The sequence below is a fragment of the Armigeres subalbatus genome, chromosome 1 (assembly GCF_024139115.2).
Source record: "Armigeres subalbatus isolate Guangzhou_Male chromosome 1, GZ_Asu_2, whole genome shotgun sequence".
NCBI classification, from domain to species: domain Eukaryota; kingdom Metazoa; phylum Arthropoda; class Insecta; order Diptera; family Culicidae; genus Armigeres; species Armigeres subalbatus.
The window spans coordinates 153262105-153280445 of NC_085139.1; the positions used below are offsets into that span (position 1 = coordinate 153262105).

Here is an 18341-nt window from a genome sequence, read left to right on the forward strand (position 1 = left end):
TTTAAACATTGATTTTTAATACTCGAAAAACGTTGTACTAGAATTTTTGAAATTATCATTTCGATCATTGATCATTGATACATTTTTGGAAAATATTTAAAAAAAATTGAGATAAAAGATATTTGACAGAGCAAGTGAGTTGAACAACTCAGTTGAATTCAATTGACTTGCCAAAAGTTGAACATGTTCAACTTTCTTTCCGTTCAAGTGAATTGAATTAAGGTGTTTACACGTTCAGTTCGCGTTCGATTCAAGCGACTTGCTCAATTCACTTGCCTTGTCTAAACGTAGCATTATCCTCATTATGACTTCATAATTAACGTTGACTGTCTTGCGATTTTTCCCCACTTTCCCCTAATGGGGAAAACGTGTACTAAAAGCTTAATACCTATACTTATTTTATTTCACACTAACATTTGTATATTTGTATTTGCTGTCACAGTTCAGCAACAATAAGGCATTTTATGAGACAGATCGAAACAGCTGTTTTTCTCGTGTTTATCTACTTTGACAATCAGTGGGAGCCCGATTGTTTGGTAATTTCGCGCCGAACATTCCGATGGGTCCCATCATCAATTCTGCCTGTTTTTCGTCTACCAGGGTTTTAGAACATAGTTTTTCATATGATTCTTAAAATGTATCGTTAGACAATTCATGCCATTGCATTCTAAGCATGAAATGCTGGAGAAAACACGAATGAAAAGTAAAACGTTACAAACATTATTTTGTGTTCGGACCTAACGGAATGTTCACGCAGAAACATACCAAAACAAAACATTAGAAGTAAATAAACGGGCCACCGCGAAACGTCTCATAAAATGCCTTATTGTGCTGGTTGAAAACAAGAAGAAAAAATCTACGAGCTTGCGACTTTTTGTACGCCTGACATGTATTGCGATAAGACCGGACGGACATGGTATATTAAAATAATTCACTTCACTCCAATTGCGATCATTTAGAGAGAATCAGTGAGTGCAACTTGTGCTTTGGATTCAATTGTTCTACATTTAATTAGTCAGTTTTTTTCTGTTTATCTGTGTTTGCTGAATGATGAGTAAAATTGTCGTATTCGGGGGTACTGGCATGACCGGCCAATGCGCTGTTAAATATGCTCTCGAAAAAGGTGATTATAATATTTTGCTTCGTTTATGCAACAGTCAATACAAACGATAAGCATTTGTCCTGTAGGTCTTACGGTTCGTCTTATGGTGCGTGATGAAGCTACAGTTCCGGATAACTTCAAAAATCAGGTGGAACTGGTGAAGGGAGATGTGATCAATTCAGACGATGTGGCTAACGCAATAAAGGGCCAGGATTTGGTGTGTGTTGTCTTGGGGACTCGGAACGATTTGAAACCCACCACCATGATGTCAACTGGCATGCAGAACGTTGTGGAAGCGATGAAGGCGGAACATCTCGCGAAGGTATCCGTTTGCTTATCATCGTTCCTGTTTTTCGCACCGGAGCAGGTGCCGAAAATGTTTGCCCATCTAAATGCTGATCACAAACGAATGCTGGATGTGTTGAAGGCATCAGATCTGGAGTATCGTGCAATTTTCCCTCCACATATCGCTGGTAAGTTGTTTGTTGACGACAGGGTAAATGTGTCAGTTGTCAACGCCGGATCGAGATGATGAATCACGATGATGTTGCGATATTTTCCCAAGTTATCCAAATCTCTGCAATTTTGTTACTTTAAAGGCCCTACAAGTTTTATCACTTTATAAACACGTTCTTGATGTAAAAGTTCGCAAATCTTATTTTAAACTAGTGACAAAGGAATAAACTTTTCACTAATCATCATTTCATTGAATGACTCTTACGATTATGAATAGTCAAATATTGAACGAACATTTACAGCTTTTTTAGTTTGATGGGAACATGCCGTAAACGATACCAAAAATACTCATATTAAACGGGACTTTTTATGAATACTTTTTGTGTCAGGCCCAAACCGCGACCATTCAGCAACGTGGCTTAGGAACGTCTGTTATTCATCTAAAAAACACTCACCGTCTTTTTTTTTTTTTTCAGATGAACCTTCCTCCGAATTCGTTATTGAATACGATAAATCTCCCGGACTGACTCGTGAGATTTCCAAGTTTGATTTGGGAAAATTTTTGATCGAATCGCTATTTGAAGAGAAACATGCTGCCAAAGTGATTGGTCTTTGCACAAAGCCTAAGGCATAATTTGTATCGAGGGCAATAAATACATTTGTGAAAATTGTTAGAAGAGATTTTATTTTTCTGCTTTCATTCAATTTAACAGTTCAAGATGTTTCGCCTCAAAAATCTATTTCATTTTTCTTAATTAAATCTAATTGATCCTTATCACAGACGTCAAGGCTATATGTTTACTGCAAATTCAAATTACTTTGTATTTGAGACCCTGAGACCCATAGTGAAATGATGTCTATTTGTATGTGCGCCAACAAAAAATCGTGCACTCATCCCAATCCATATCCTCAATAAAGTTTCTTACTTAACAAAGAATCCCGTCCCATTGTTTCCTAATGAAAATTGACCAGATAGGAGCACATTGCTATTACATACATTCTTGTACGCAAAAAGCATCCGAAAAGCATTAATTTTCAATGTACTGATTTTTAACCGATTGGTTCTGGCTCGAAAAAAATGGTTTTCGACTCGAATGTTTTGACAAACATACATTTCACTATATATATATTAGAGTGGGGCGTCATGGTCATTTTTTCAAATCAATAGTTTTTCGAAGCCATTCTGGGTCCTGAACAACTGTGCAGAATTTGGGACCGATTGGTTGCTTCCTCGCTTTCCGCATCGCGTTTGAAGTTTGTATGGAAATTAGTATGGGAGAACGTATATTTTTGCATTTATACTACTAGAGGTTTCAGTTCATCGTAAACCAAGTGGCACATTGCGTTAAAGTATAACCCAAAGGATGCCGACAAACTTTGCTGAAGAAAGCACGTTGCTGGAACGTCGACGAAAAAAGTTATAACGTTTCGAAGATTGAGTGTTCAAACCATATGCAAAAAATCGTTTATTCTGCCAGCACTGCCAAACTACGTAGACCAATAATTTAACTGAGTGTTATTTCAAAATAATTGTTCTTATTAGGTTTTAGAGCTCATGGGAGCTATCCTGAATCATTTCACAAAGAAAAAAAAAACGACAAAAAGGGAAATGGGTTTTGCCTTTCGATAACCATAGGTCGTCCGGTAGTGCTGGCAGAAACATAGATTTCTTGCATATGGTTTGAACAATCAATTTTCGAAACGTAATAACATTTTTTGTAGACCTTCCAGCTACGTACCTTCTTCGGCAAAGTCTTTCGGCATCTTCTAGACTATATGCTAACGTATTGAGTCACGTGATTGATGATAAATTGAAGCCGCTAATAGCAAAAATGTAAAAAACTACGTTTTCCCATACTAATTTCCATGTAAATTTAAAACGCGATGCGGCATGCGAGGTTGCAACCAATCGAGTCCATATTTTGCACAGTTGATTGGGGTCCCAACACGATTCAGAAAAACCTTGATCTCACTTGATCGGACGAAGTTTGCGCTTTTCCATACAACTGCGCCCCACTCTAATATATATATATATATATATATATATATATATATATATATATATATATATATATATACATACTATAATAGATTCAATAATTTCGAATTGTTTGTTAATGTTCGCTATCAAATTTGTATGGGTTTGTTTTCTTCAAATTCTGCTTTATAGCATAGGACCAGGCAGAATGAAGACAACAGTTATGTACTGCACGGCCTCCCCGGCCTTTTATTTTAAGAACAAACAAGTACAATTATTCTACATCAAATAGAATGCATATTCAATAACAAATCACAAATGGTATCCTCTTTCTTATAATTGTAAACAATATTTCGAATTTTGCGAATCATGTGGTTGATATCAAGTGTGGGTAGTGTCGTCTTTGTGCCGCTATCGGTAGCATCATTCTTTATTTCAACACTTTGAGGTTGAATTCCTGCAATATTAAGGTAAGTTTCGTCCGCTCCTTCTACGTCCCAATCTGACAGAACCTTTTTCATCCAATGTTTTTTGCTGGAAGTATTTCTGGTGGTATTCATTCCGAACAGATTGATCGCCTTGCAGAATATATATCCCAACTTGGCATAAAAAACTTCCTGACCATCAGTTGCCAAGTAAACATTGTTTATGTTGAGGGTTTTCCTGCAAAACAGCTCGGCCTCCGTTACCAAGTGTGTCCCAATGCCTCGACCACGGTAACGTAAATCTATAACGACTGACTCTAAATAGGCAGCATCTAAATCGGCGGGAACTGGCGACAATTTGGCATGTCCAAGAACAATGTTCTCTCCATTAATCAGCTGCACGAGTATCAACGTTATTGGAAGAGTATCAGTCGATGATTCGAAGCTCCAGAACCGAGCCATTCGAGATCGGGGCCATTCGTTATTGATTAACCGAACGCATTGCTCCTTCAGTTCTGGATGATGATGGATTGGGGTAACCACATAAGGTTCGTTGGAAGTCGGAGGTGGAGGACCCTGAAAATAAATATGAAATATTCGTCCTTTGATTGGCTTTTTATTTTTTAGCATAGGTTAAATCGTGAAATGAAAATAATGTAATCTTTGTATAGTTTGAAACATACATCACCTATTACTTACATCATAAATACTCCGGGGCGGTTTACTGCGTTGCTGGTAGTAAGTTTCATCGTCTTCGTCTTGATTGTAATAGTAATAGTAGTAATAGCTTTGGCGTTGAACGCACAGATCTTCAGTCAGCTTATCCTGCTCTTTTGCAATCCATTCATGAGGGTTTTGTGTTCTTATAAACTTTTTCACTATCTCAGGAAGATTTTCTCGCTGATAATAATAATAGTACTCATATTCCTCAAGGCTCATTTCATTTCCCTTGATCTCAATACCGGACTGATAGAAACTGTGCAAAAATTTCAATCCCAATACTTGTATATCTCGGGTAACAACGAAAATGGTTTCCATGTTTAGATAGTAACAGTGATCATCTCGAACAATTACTTCCAGAAGACACCTCCGGGCGCACGAGGGAATCTTAGATAGCGAACAATATGCCACCACTTGAACCCTGTCCGAGTAGGCACTCTCAAGTATCAAGTACGATGGCAGTGGCTTAACGGCTTCTAGTTTTTTGAGTTCACTTTTTCTTATACGCACCCATTCGCGGTTCAGTTGCCGATTACACTGCTTGTAATACTTATTCTTATCGTGAATTGGCAAAACGAAGGAATAATTTGTCGTTGATATCGGATAGTTGCGGGGGCAATTCTGAAAGGAAAATCGGAATCATTATTAATTTACGCTACAATTGATTTAATGAAATGTTTCTAAAAAGATGAAATCGTTTTGCCTATCGCGTATACTAAGTATACGTAAAGCGAACGTAAAGGCTATTGGATCACTCCAACATTTTGATAGAAAGCTCGGAGACCCATAGTGTTATATACCAATCGACTCAGCTCGACGAATTGAGGTGATGTCTGTATGTGTGTATGTATGTATGTATGTGTGTGTGTGTGTGTACACAAAAATGGGAGACACACTAAGCTAAGTAGCTTTATCCGATTTGTTTGCAACAGGTTGCATTCGACGCGGAATCCTTCCTTATTTTTCGCTATTGAAAATTGGCCCAATCGGCCATTACGTTCCGGAGTTATTAAAAAAAAACATTGTTTTTTCCCCATTTTTCTCAAGGATCCCCTTGGGGAAAAAAAATCAAAATCAACAAATTTTATTCTCAAAAACTGCTGCAATGCATTCAAATGAACGCAAATTAATGTGAATTGATGGAAATACCTGAATCTATCTCCCTAAAGTCCAATTTTGACCCCTCTTTAGTGCTTTTTTTGTTGCTCTTATGTGTTTTCTTGTTTTATAATACACGCGAAAGGCACCATCACCGCTAGGTAGATTATTCTGTTTTTTTATAATGTGGTGTGCAGGGCCGGATTTAGAGAGACCCGGGGCCACGCCCTAAGAACCCATGTTGAACGTCCGCAATTCCCTGGAGCATATACGATCTTGTGATAATGGTACCGGTACTTTGCACACTAGATTCCTCGAGCGCTATACTGCCGTGAATCGCATATTTGTCCCATATGAATAGGAAACCCAGCAAAGATGGGACAGATATGCGATTCACGGCAGTATATTGAACAGTAGATTTGAGAGTGCATCACCTTCCTTGAATCCATCTTAGGTAACGAATGATGTCGATATGTATGTTCGCAAAATAATTCTCATGTTTTAGAAACCCCCCACATAATCCCCCGCCCCAGAGACAAAACTTTTAGAAAAAAAAAATTTTCGAAAAAAAATGTTCAGAAAACTCCCCTCAGACCAATTTTCTGGCTACGCCACTGTCACTATTAGGAACAGAAGTTAGGTATAGTATCTCGATTACTTGTCCATGTACACGTTAATAGAGGAAACGTATTCTAAATGGCGGCAGTAGGGACTCCATGCCAATGCTATTGTTACGGTTGGTTTTATTGTGCTCGTTTAGTTGTAAATATTCGATCAAGTCTGTATCATTTGTGCTATTTTGTGTATGTTTTATTTGTTGATTCTGTGTCTGGACTCAAGAGGAAAGCCTGAAAGTAGGCAATATAATGTTCAGTTGGGATTTGTCCCAGTTCGTTCCAGACACAGACATCGAATCGTTGATGCCAAGTGGCATTAATTGATTCGAGGTGCCCAAATAGGATAAGAATCCTGTACAAAGGCTCAGCTATGAATACGGCAAACTATTTGCTGTAGACAAAAAGCGCAATACGCAATAAAAATATACATGCGGGATTTGACTGATGGACCAAAATCTCATATGAAACCTCGTCATTTTTATGATGTGGTAGGATTTGATAGTGGGCTCTGTTAAACTTCTATAAAAAGCTGAATGTATCTGCAAGCAAACCCCACCAAAGCGACCGCTCAAAGCATACTAGCCTAAGAATCTGGAATCCCGCACGTTTTCCAGTTCCGGATCTCCAGGGAATCCTGGAGAAGATTTGCCGGCTAAAAACAACAATTTCCCTGAGGTTTATCATCTACCAGGAGCGCTATTTAAACATAGTGTGAGGCACTTGCTAAAGCGATGCTGGATAATAACCAACATTTGAAAGGAAGGTTCTGCCGAAAGAATGGATGGAAGGTGTTGTGTGTCCTATCTACATACAGGGCAACAAAGACCTCTCTCAAATCTTTTGCCGTCGACTAGCACTAATTGCAAGAGCTTCGTGAAGCAATACTAGGCGGGATTCAAAAGCGAACGCTCTACCACGGACCAGGTGTTCGCCATACACCAGGTATTGTAGGAATGCTGCGAATATACCCACATATCAACTATTCATCGAATTCAAAGCCGCATATGATACAATCGATCGGGACCAGCTATGGCAGCTAATGCACGATTCTCGGATAAACTAATGCGGCTGTTCAATGCGACGATGGATCGGGTGATGTGTGCAGTTCGATTTCTAACGACGTTTTCGAGTCCTTTTGAATCGCCCAAGGGGTACCACATTAGGTGGTGGTCTTTCATGCCTGCTATTTGACATTGTTTCAAAAGGGTTAATAAGAAGCACAGGGGCAGGGAACTAAGCTATCGGATTAGTCATCGACATGTCGAATATGAAGCACATGATAGGAAGAGGCTCAGGAGAGGACAAAGTAAGCCACCCACCACGTGTTTGTAACGGTGGTGACAAAACTGAGATTACTGATGCCCGCTGAAAACGATACCAGCAAAGAAACTCGGAGAAGCATCGTGGCAAGAATTCGTAATTGGACTCTGCAAGATGCTCCTATCGAATGGTGTTTGCCGCCATACTACATTGACAGATGGAAGACCACGGGAGAATAAACCGGCCAACCACCCAGGGTATGACAAACAATTCGTTTCACTTCATGGTTTATTGCAGTCTTGGATTTGCACACAATTATGATAAAAACAATGTCTGATTGTATACAGATAACAAAATGACTATCGTGCTTAGAATTTAGAATAATTTTCGGGTGAGTAATTTACATGGTTATTATATCCTGTTAGAAATGTTATTTCATAATTGTTTTTTTTTATATAGTTTTGGGTATAATCTGCAATGCTCCAGATGTGGAGCAAGGTATGTATGAAAAAAAATGGTAAGTATTCAATGAGGATGGTCTAGTGGATAAGATTGGATTTATTATTATTTATTCAGACTAAGGCCAAAGTGGCCTGTGCGGTATATAAGAGTCTCCTCCATTCGGCTCGGTCCATGGCTACACGTCGCCAACCACGCAGTCTACGGAGGGTCCGCAAGTCATCTTCCACCTGATCGATCCACCTTGCCCGCTGCGCACCTCGCCTTCTTGTGCCCGTCGGATCGTTGTCGAGAACCATTTTCACCGGGTTACTGTCCGACATTCTGGCTACGTGCCCGGCCCATCGCAGTCGTCCGATTTTCACGGTGTGAACGATGGATGGTTCTCCCAACAGCTGATGCAATTCGTGGTTCATTCGCCTCCTCCACGTACCGTCCGCCATCTGCACCCCACCATAGATGGTACGCAGCACTTTCCTTTCGAAAACTCCAAGTGCGCGTTGGTCCTCCACGAGCATCGTCCAGGTCTCGTGTCCGTAGAGGACTACCGGTCTAATGAGCGTTTTGTAGATTGTCAGTTTGGTACGGCGGCGAACTCTATTCGATCGGAGCGTCTTGCGGAGTCCAAAGTACGTACGATTTCCAGCCACTATGCGTCTCCGAATTTCTCTGCTGGTGTCATTTTCGGCAGTCACCAGTGAGCCCAAGTACACAAATTCTTCTACCACCTCGATTTCGTCACCACCGATGCAAACTCGCATTGTCATTGTCTTCTCTTGAACCTCTTCCTATCATGTACTTCGTCTTCGACGTGTTGATGACTAGTCCGATCCGCTTAGCTTCCCTCTTCAGTCTGATGTAGGCTTCCTCCATCTTCTCAAAGTTACGTGCCATAATATCTATGTCGTCGGCGAAACCAAATAGCTGGACGGACTTATTGAAAATTGTACCACTCGTGTTAATCCCTGCTCTTCGTATTACCCCTTCCAAAGCGATGTTGAATAGCAAACACGAAAGACCATCACCTTGCCGTAACCCTCTGCGGGTTTCGAAGGGACTCGAGAATGCCCCTGAAACTCGAACTACGCACATCACCCGATCCATCGTCGCCTTGATCAACCGTATCGGTTTATCCGGAAAACCGTGTTCGTGCATTAGCTGCCATAGCTGGTCCCGATCGATTGTATCATATGCGGCTTTGAAGTCGATGAATAGATGATGTGTGGGCACGTTGTATTCGCGGCATTTCTGCAGTACTTGGCGAATGGCGAACACCTGGTCCGTGGTGGAGCGTTCGCCCATAAAACCCGCCTGGTACTGCCCCACGAACTCCCTTGCAGTTGGTGCTAGTCGACGGCATAAAATTTGGGAGAGTACCTTGTAGGCGGCGTTCAGCAATGTGATTGCGCGGTAGTTGCTACAATCCAGCTTATCGCCCTTTTGTAGATGGGACACACGACACCTTCCATCCACTCCTGCGGCAAAACTTCCTCCGCCCAAATCTTGGTAATGACCCAGTGCAGCGCTCTAGCCAGTGCCTCACCACCGTGTTTAAATAGCTCTCCTGGTAGTTGGTCAACCCCAGGGGCTTTGTTGTTCTTCAGCCGGCCAATCTCCTCCTGGATTTCCTGGAGATCCGGAGCCGGGAAAATTATGTCCTGCGCGCGTTCTCCCAGGTCCATCACCATACCGCCATCTTCGTCTGCCACATCGCCATTCAGGTGTTCTTCGTAGTGCTGCCGCCACCTTTGGATCACCTCACGCTCGCTCGTAAGAAGGTTCCCGTTTATGTCCTTACACATATCAGGCTGTGGCACGTGGCCCTTACGTGAACGGTTTAACTTCTCATAGAACTTTCGTGTGTTATTAGTGCGGTACAGTTGCTCCGTTTCTTCACGGTCTCGATCTTCCTGCTGGCGCTTTTTCCTCCGGAAAATCGAGTTTTGTCTGTTCCGCGCCTGTTTATATCGTGCCTCGTTCGCCCTCGTGCGGTGTTGCAGCAATCTCGCCCATGCTGCATTCTTCTCTTCCACTAACTGCTCACATTCGCCGTCATACCAGTCGTTTCTCTGATCCGGGGGCACCGTGCCAAGTGCAGCGGTTGCGGTGCTACCAATGGCGGATCGAATATCTCTCCAGTCATCTTCAAGAGACGCTGCGCCTAGCTGCTCTTCCGTTGGGAGTGCCACTTCCAGCTGCTGGGCGTATTCTTGGGCTAGTCTACCGTCTCGTAGCCGCCCGATATTAAGCCGCGGCGTCCGACTTCGACGCGTGTTGTACACCGTCGAGAGTTTTGAGCGCAGGCATACTGCAACGAGGTAGTGGTCGGATTCAATATTCGCACTGCGGTAAGTGCGGACGTTCGTGATGTCGGAGAAGAATTTACCGTCGATTAGAACGTGGTCGATTTGGTTTTCCGTTTCTTGGTTAGGTGATTTCCATGTGGCCTTGTGGATATTTTTGCGGGGAAAGAAGGTGCTTCGGACTACCATTCCGCGGGAGGCTGCGAAGTTTATGCATCGTTGGCCGTTGTCATTCGATACGGTGTGCAGACTATCCGGTCCGATGACCGGTCTATACATGTCCTCCTTCCTACCTGTGCGTTTATGTCACCGATGACGATTTTAACGTCCCGCAGTGGGCATCCATCGTATGTCTGCTCCAGCTGTGCGTAGAACGCTTCTTTCTCGTCGTCGGGTCTCCCTTCGTGTGGGCAGTGCACGTTGATGATGCTATAGTTGAAGAAACGGCCTTTAATCCTCAGCTTGCACATCCTTGCGTTGATTGGCTGCCACCCAATCACGCGTTGGCGCATCTTACCCAGCACTATGAAGCCGGTTCCCAGCTCGTTGGTGGTGCCACAGCTTTGGTAGAAGGTAGCCGCTCGATGCCCGCTTTTCCACACTTTCTGTCCTGTCCAGCCAATCTCCTGCAGCGCCACGACGTCGAAGTTGCGGGGATGTAATTCATCGTAGATCATCCTGTCGCAACCTGCGAAACCTAGCGACTTGCAATTCCATGTTCCAAGCTTCCAATCGTGATCCTGTATTCGTCGCCTAGGTCTTTGCCGATTATATCGAGTCGCATTATCTCTTATATTGTTCGTAATGATTGGTTTTCTAGGCGGCTTATTGGGCCTGCGCAAACCTCCTGTCTCGTCGGAGGGCCGTCGTGTCAGGGCTGTTTAGCGTCCCACCTAACACCAGGACTTGGGCTTGTGCGCTTTGAGCGGCACACGGTCGCTTTGGTGGGGCCTACTTGCGGATACATGCAGCTTTTTATAGAGGTTTAACAGGGCCCACTGTCAAACGCCACCACATCCTAGGCAAGCCCCACAACTCGCAGATGGCCTGGGGAGGGATCGTCAAGCCCTTGGACATAGTCCCTGCTGCCCGAAAAAAGATTGGATTTAGGAGTTATGATATAAGGCCGGAACAAATTTCAAATTTTTCTTTTGTCACCTTTTGTCATGACTAGTAAAGGGGAGGGGAGTAATGAAAAATAAAAAATAATTCCTGTTAATTAGTCACAAAATATTTTAAAAGTAGTAACAAAACAGTATCTTCATTCAAGATACTTATTATTTCTTAACAGACCGTCCATTTGGCATCTTGACCTCGGTGAGTGGCATTTGGCACACAGATAGACTTTGTTATGTAACTCGGGTAACTGGAAAGACATTTTGAGCACAAGTTTCTGTAATATTTCAAGGAAGAACATTGATAATAATGAAGGTGAATTTTGTCAAAGCAGTTAATTTTGGGGTTTTGAAAAATGTCAGTATATTCTTCAAGCTGACTAGCACAAACGTAGTAATCCTCTTCAAAGAAACGTTTGATATCCCTCAATTCCTGTTCTTTCAGGCTAAATCGTGACCGTGAGTAATACAAAAGACGTGGAAACTTGCACTCCGTACAAATAACAATTAGCCGCGCTCAAGTTGGAGCCAATGGCAATGGAGGATGAGACAAACCACCTATTTTCATATTCTTGCTTTTACTCGGCTAATGTTCATCATTTGATTCTGAACCGTAAACTCTTCTTCAAACGACTTGTACTTATCGCCTTGAAGCTTTGGCGTTGGCAGCCAATTAATTTTTATGATTTTATCAAATCGTTTTGCTTTATGATATCCACAACATTCATCTTCGCATTTCTTTACCTCCAAATACAAATTAAAGCAAGATATACAGAAAATAGTCCTTGAAGTGCATCGTTTCTATAGACGAATCCAAGTAAAAATAAGAAGTAGACATACGACATCCCAGAAGCATGTACGGCAAAGACGGACGCTTCGATAATTAAATTATTCCCAAATGGCCCTCGCATACTTTAACGTGCTTTAACACCTTTCAAACCATTTGCACACTTGTCGCTGCCTAGCGATAACATTCGGACTCCGTTTCTTTCCCATCTGCTTTCGCACACACGCTGCTCCCTTCCTTTATACGAGCAGCATGGAAACCGATATGCCAATAAAAAAGTAAGTTTAAAAAAACTCAACGCTGGGTACTTTTTTTCTTCCGTGCACGAGTTGCATCAGCAGTTGGGAGAACCATCTATGGTTCATACCGCGAAAATCGAAAAACTTCGGTGGGTCGGGCACGTAGTTAGAATGTCGGAATCCGGTGAAAATGGTTCTTGACAACGATCCGACGGGAACAAGAAGGCGAGGTGCACAGCGAGCAACGTGGATAGATCAAGTGGAGGACGATTTGCGGACCCTCCGCAATCTGCGTGGTCAGCACCGTGCAGTCATGGACCGAGCTGAATGGAGAAGAATTCTATTCGCGAATACGAAAGTAATGCCTCTACTCACTCTTATGGCAAAAACACATTGCTATCTGTCAGACTGTGCGTGAAACATGGCCGCCGATCACCCTTTCTTGTCCCTCTACAGTAAAATCCCATAAGGAACTGTCAGACTGTGCGTGAAGAATTTACCTTCGTAGTCGCGAATGCACTGCTCAGCCCACTCCGACCTTAGTCTGATAATAAATACATAAATAAACGCAAATTTGTTTCCGATTTTCCAAGTTCGTGTCAGAACGAATCGACGACGAGCACAAAACAGGTAGGCATCATAGAATAAACTGCAAGTTCCAAAGTAGGCTCTTTGTGCATCAACAATCGACGAAGGGCACTCCCGTAAACATCCAAGACGAACGAAATAATGCAAAGCTTGCTGCTCTGTCTTATGCACGTTGTTCAGTAAAGCTTGACTTCCACCGCTAGGTTCGCAAGCGTTTCAAAATCATGGATCACATTCTACGGCAAAGATTTCGAAATTCAGTTTGATGAGTATTATTGCAATAACGAATAATAGAGGATGAAAATTGTCGCTGTGGTTCCCTATCCTGGCCAGGGACGACAGCGACACTCTTCATCTATATTTTTTTACCTCTATTAGACGAACGGTTGAGCTTAGAAATTTCGTCCCGATCACAACAGATGGCAGGACGTGATCTACATAATATTCTACTTATATGAATCATAGTGGTTTGGTTTGGATGAGAGAACAAATAAGTTCGTGAAACGTTCGAGTCAGTAATTGTGTTTGTGTCGTAAGACGATGACGGTGACTGAAGTACCTGAAACAAAAACACTGACGTCAAACTCATACACATCATGAAGTAAATGTTGCCAGAGTTTGATATGTTACGAATCAGATCAGGGATGTTTACACTTTTTCAGCTACTAAGAGCACCTCCACGGGAGTCCCCATCTGGGTCCCTATCGCTATTTCCGGGCCCTTTATAGGGACTCACTTGTACACCGGAGGAATCTAAACGGGAATGTAAAATAAGAACGCAACTCAAAATTAGCCGTGAGTTTCCAAATTTAGCGCCCCATACTGGGTTGCTAAATTTCCATACAGGGTTGCTATTTTGTGAAATGTCACTTTGGTACTGATAAAAAATTGCAGAAAATTTGTTTTTCTTTTTCAGAACAATTTCGACGTAAATTAAACAGCAAGGTAAATATTATTTTTTTGGATCTAGTGCCCCAGTTCAACTTCGCGACGTAATTACAGTAATTAATCAACTATAATGAGAAGCGTTTCGCACCAGCGCCCGCTAGAGCCCGAAATATTCATGGATTTTTCGCGAATGAAAATTCTACTGTTTTTATATTGCAAGGTTATTCGAGGAGGTCTTCCAAGATTCCCTCAGAAAATTCCTTTAGTAATTGTTCTGTATGTCATCAAGTAGAAGTAGCTCCTCCAGAAATCTCCAGAAAGTTTTTTTTTGCTGCAGTTCGTTTAAAAATTATTGTATTGGAAATTCATCTAGGACCCCTAGAAGATTTTTCCGGGAGCTCCCCAGCAATCTTAGTGTTCTTTCAAGAATCATTAGCAGTTCTCCCAGAATAGTTTTAGGCTTTCTTCCAGATTCTTTCGGGATTTTTTTGGTTTTGGAATTGCCCTATAATTATTTTTTTGTGGTTCGTTTGAAAACATATTTTGTTTTCAAGATAATTCTCCGGATTCTTCCGGATGCTGTTACAAATGTTTTCCTTCAAAAACTCTGGAAAAATTCTTGCAGGATTTTGTCAAGAGATTCCTGTATGAAAACTGGTGGAAATTTCAGAAGGACTTTCTTCGACTGGAAGTATAAATTCCCCAAGGAAATTTCCAGGATGAAGGAAATCCAGAAGGAATAATGGTGAAAAAAATTACTATGACGGGTCTCCAGTTAGCCTTACGAGCAAAAGCGTAGAATTGCCCTCCGGAGATGGCGAGCTCTATTCTCGATTTGGCCAAGGATGTTTTCGAGTGGGCTTCTTGGACATAGTTGTCAAACAAAATAAATACATACTCAAGCAAGCTTTCAATTAACAACTGAGGAAATGCTAATAGAATACTAAGTTGAGCAGCTAGCCAAGTTCCGGTTGGAATATAGAGCCATTGAAGAAAATGATGACTACTTTTAGCAACGCCCGGTGAGAACTTGATATGTTTACGAAGTCGCTATACCTAAAACAGAAACCACCGGTGGGAAGATGGGGCGCTATCCTAAAATAGCACTCGGGAAGGAGCGCTATTATAAGAATAGCGATGAGGCCTCCCGTGGAGGTGCTCTAACACGAACAAAAGAGATGCTAAATGCCTATAAAATGAATGACATTGATCCTGCAGCACATCGGGTCCAAATAATTGATTGTAAACAAGCTGTTAATAGTCAAAAAAAATCCAAGATTTTTGTTCACTTTCATAATTTTGATAATTGATTGATGATCAGCAAATTTATTTAAAAGTATTGTAAGTATATGATAAGGAATAAAACCTTATTGTTCACGTTCGAATGCACTTTCGCCTTCCCGTTTACGTTCGCAAAATCCTATTTCGATCGGATTCGTTCTCAAGTTTAGTTCGATCGTAAACAGTTTTGTAATTTGTAATTTATTTATTTATCTTACAACATAAACCTGTTAGTCAGGACTTTAAATCATAGGTCAAGGCAAGGAAGCAATTATTGCGGAAAATGTTTGAAAAGACAAGTGCTTTTGAGTAGTATTATTGTTAACATAAGATTAGAAAATCTAAGGTAAAACTAGGTAATTGTATTTTCTCTGTAATTTGAGTACGACCAGTGAAGAACTACTCTATGCGTTAACATCGTTAACATACACTCTAATAAAGTTTTCATTTTTTTAAAACGATAACGTGATTTCTGTTTCCCAGTTCCAGGAAGGCTTTCTCTCAATAAAAAAATTGAACCTGTGATAGTTGTGTGAATTATTGGTTATTGATTGCGATCTCGTTTGAAGTGCACACTAATGATGCCTGGAAGACTAGGGCTACCAATAACACAGGAGAATCCATTATGGATTTCCTGGCACGATTCCAACTGGATCCCGTTACTGAATCCTGCGAATATAATGGAATACTTTTCGGAAAAATCAAATCCTTTCTACGACCGCACTTGCAACAACGAGATTGTTCGAATGCAGCGACAAAGTCTTGAACTATTGGGGTAGGTTGAATACAATATATTTCGGTTTCCATTTTTTGATAAATTTGTGTCCACTATAGCAATATGACCGGTGTGGAATATATACTGCTGCACGTGCAGGATCCCATCCTGTATGTCATTCGGAAGCAACACAGACACACACCAACGGAAGCTACCCCGCTTGCAGATTATTACATTATTGCCGGAACCGTATATCAGGCACCGGATTTGGCTAGCGTGTTCAACTCGAGGATCCTGTCCACCGTTCATCATCTACAGAGTTCTTTCGAGGAAGCTAGCTCGTATTCCCGATACCATCCCAGCAAAGGCTATTCATGGGATTTTGCTTCCAACAAAGCACGTAAGTATTGAAATTAAATTATAGTTGATGAAGATTTATACGACGTATAAACTACAGAACAGGATGATCGCCTCCGTTTCCATTGTTCTTCCCAACCATATTGGATGCACAACTGTAAAATCGTATGGATTTTGCAACGACATTTTGCTCCCAGCCTATCTCAACCAGCAAAAGATATTCCCACCGGCGACGACAGCGACAATCTTTCTCAGTAGTTTAAAACCTATTCTGAGTTCTGATATGATCCTACTTGGGTTTGCCTAATTGGCCTATCATTTAAAATAATGTATATGACGTTTCATATCAATATACTTATTATTAAGTGTACAACTCGTAGGCAATATTGTCGTTGAATGCAACCCCTTTTCTACTTAACTAAAAACGAAACATGAAATGGCGTTCTTTTGATTACTAAAGCATACTGTCAGCCTGTAACGCATTTTTCTAGTTTTCCTGTTATTAAATATCCGTGGATCATTTAATGTTGGCTCTGAAACAAACTGTGTTAGGGAAGTACTAGCGTCATTCCCGTGTTTGCAACTGAGTAATGTCGCAATTAATAGCCTTTTCCTATTTTATGCTTTACACTAGCTAAACTGTATATCACATATACAATCACATTATGGTAAAAATTAAATGTATAGCCTTTTTACATCAAGATTCCCTTTAACTTAAGGGAAAAAGCTTGTAATATAAATACGCTTTAAGCTATCTATTAATGCATCAAATAATAAGCGAGTATTCAGATTACATCACGTGTATCAAAAGCATTAATGCCCACACATATTATTTTCATTGCAAAAATAATGACGTTTGATATCAGGATTCTATACATTATTTATCACATTTTTATAGTTTGAATATTTTTTAAACATATTCCTCCTTTTTAGTTGCGGAGAAGAACAAAACCGAGAAAAACAAAGAGACACCAGCCAAGGAGGAGCCAAGTTCGTTGTTCCAACGGCAGCGTGTAGATATGCTGCTGGGTGATCTGCTTCGGAAATTCCCCCTTCCACTTCCTCAAATGCATCAGCCGCAGAATGCTTCTCATCAGAATCAAAATGGCAATGTTGGATCGAATAACTCCGACGGACAGGATTCGGTAAATATCAAACAAGAACCGGCTGAGCATGCATCCATTGACCCACACGACACTGGAGTTGGTATTATCATGCCAGGGGTGAAGGAAGAGTTTCGCAGCGATATGAAACCACCGCCAGAGAAAAAGATGAAATTATAACTATTTTTTTTGTATTACACAATGAAGAACACATGTGTGACATATATTAAACGAAGCTACCTTGAATCTTATGCAATCTGTCGTCTTGGACGATTTTCTCAAAGCACTTCTCCTTTTGCGGTTGGCCATGCTTCTCTGGCAAAATCTGTTAGTAAACTGATGTAATCTGAGTCTGAACGAATCTTTGCGATTAGTTTATCGATGTATTTTTATTAGCTCATTGATGGTAAACATTAACATATTTGAATCGGTGCCAACACCGAAAATGCCATACTGTCTAGTCGATCTCAGTCAACACAACGTTTTAGATCACAAGCAAAGCCATGCAGACGCGAGCAAATCAATTTCATCAATAACAGAGTGACACTTACTATAGTTGAAGCCAACATCTCCAACAAAGCCGATTGATCACTGTTGAATTTAATAACGATCGGACGTTACGTTTAAAAGTTATGAAGAAATTTACAAGGGAGCACCATTCAAGGTTGGTGTCTTGACTAAATGCTAGAAAGGCAGTCACTCCAAAATCGCCCTTTTTGCCTTTCTCGTACAACAAAGTTGTACCGAAAGGCTATCATTTCACTCCGAAAACGAACTTTTTATAGAAGCTTCGGAGACCCATAGTGTTATATCCCATTCGACTCACCTCGACGAGCTGAACAAATGTCCG

General features: G+C 41.3%; 3 protein-coding genes across 7 annotated transcripts; 2 read left to right on the top strand and 1 right to left on the bottom strand.

Annotated features, from left to right (window-relative positions):
• Positions 1–812: 812 nt before the first annotated feature.
• LOC134205303 (flavin reductase (NADPH)) lies at positions 813–2239 on the top strand. Of its 2 annotated transcripts, none has more exons than XM_062680444.1 (4): positions 813–968; positions 1020–1123; positions 1189–1575; positions 2035–2239. In XM_062680444.1, exons 2-4 carry the CDS (start codon positions 1048–1050, stop codon positions 2190–2192), a joined length of 621 nt encoding a protein of 206 aa, XP_062536428.1. In that variant the 5' UTR covers positions 813–968; positions 1020–1047; the 3' UTR covers positions 2193–2239. The 2 variants fall into 2 exon arrangements, with proteins under 2 accessions (XP_062536428.1, XP_062536429.1); XM_062680445.1 differs by having other exon boundaries at positions 817–968; positions 1016–1123.
• Positions 2240–3745: 1506 nt separating this feature from the next.
• Positions 3746–17957, bottom strand: LOC134205301 (uncharacterized). Its single transcript, XM_062680439.1, has 3 exons — positions 17732–17957; positions 4661–5302; positions 3746–4537 (listed from the first exon to the last, which is right to left on the bottom strand). The coding sequence occupies exons 1-3, from the start codon at positions 17798–17800 to the stop codon at positions 3821–3823; spliced, it is 1428 nt and encodes a 475-aa protein (XP_062536423.1). The 5' UTR covers positions 17801–17957; the 3' UTR covers positions 3746–3820.
• LOC134205302 (mediator of RNA polymerase II transcription subunit 6) lies at positions 13169–17742 on the top strand. 4 transcript variants are annotated; one of them, XM_062680443.1, is made up of 4 exons: positions 13169–13189; positions 15800–16091; positions 16151–16431; positions 17322–17742. In XM_062680443.1, exons 2-4 carry the CDS (start codon positions 15895–15897, stop codon positions 17669–17671), a joined length of 828 nt encoding a protein of 275 aa, XP_062536427.1. In that variant the 5' UTR covers positions 13169–13189; positions 15800–15894; the 3' UTR covers positions 17672–17742. The 4 variants fall into 4 exon arrangements, with proteins under 4 accessions (XP_062536427.1, XP_062536426.1, XP_062536424.1 ...); XM_062680442.1 differs by lacking the exon at positions 13169–13189 and adding an exon at positions 13729–13748; XM_062680440.1 differs by lacking the exon at positions 13169–13189 and adding an exon at positions 15219–15376.
• Positions 17958–18341: the final 384 nt, after the last annotated feature.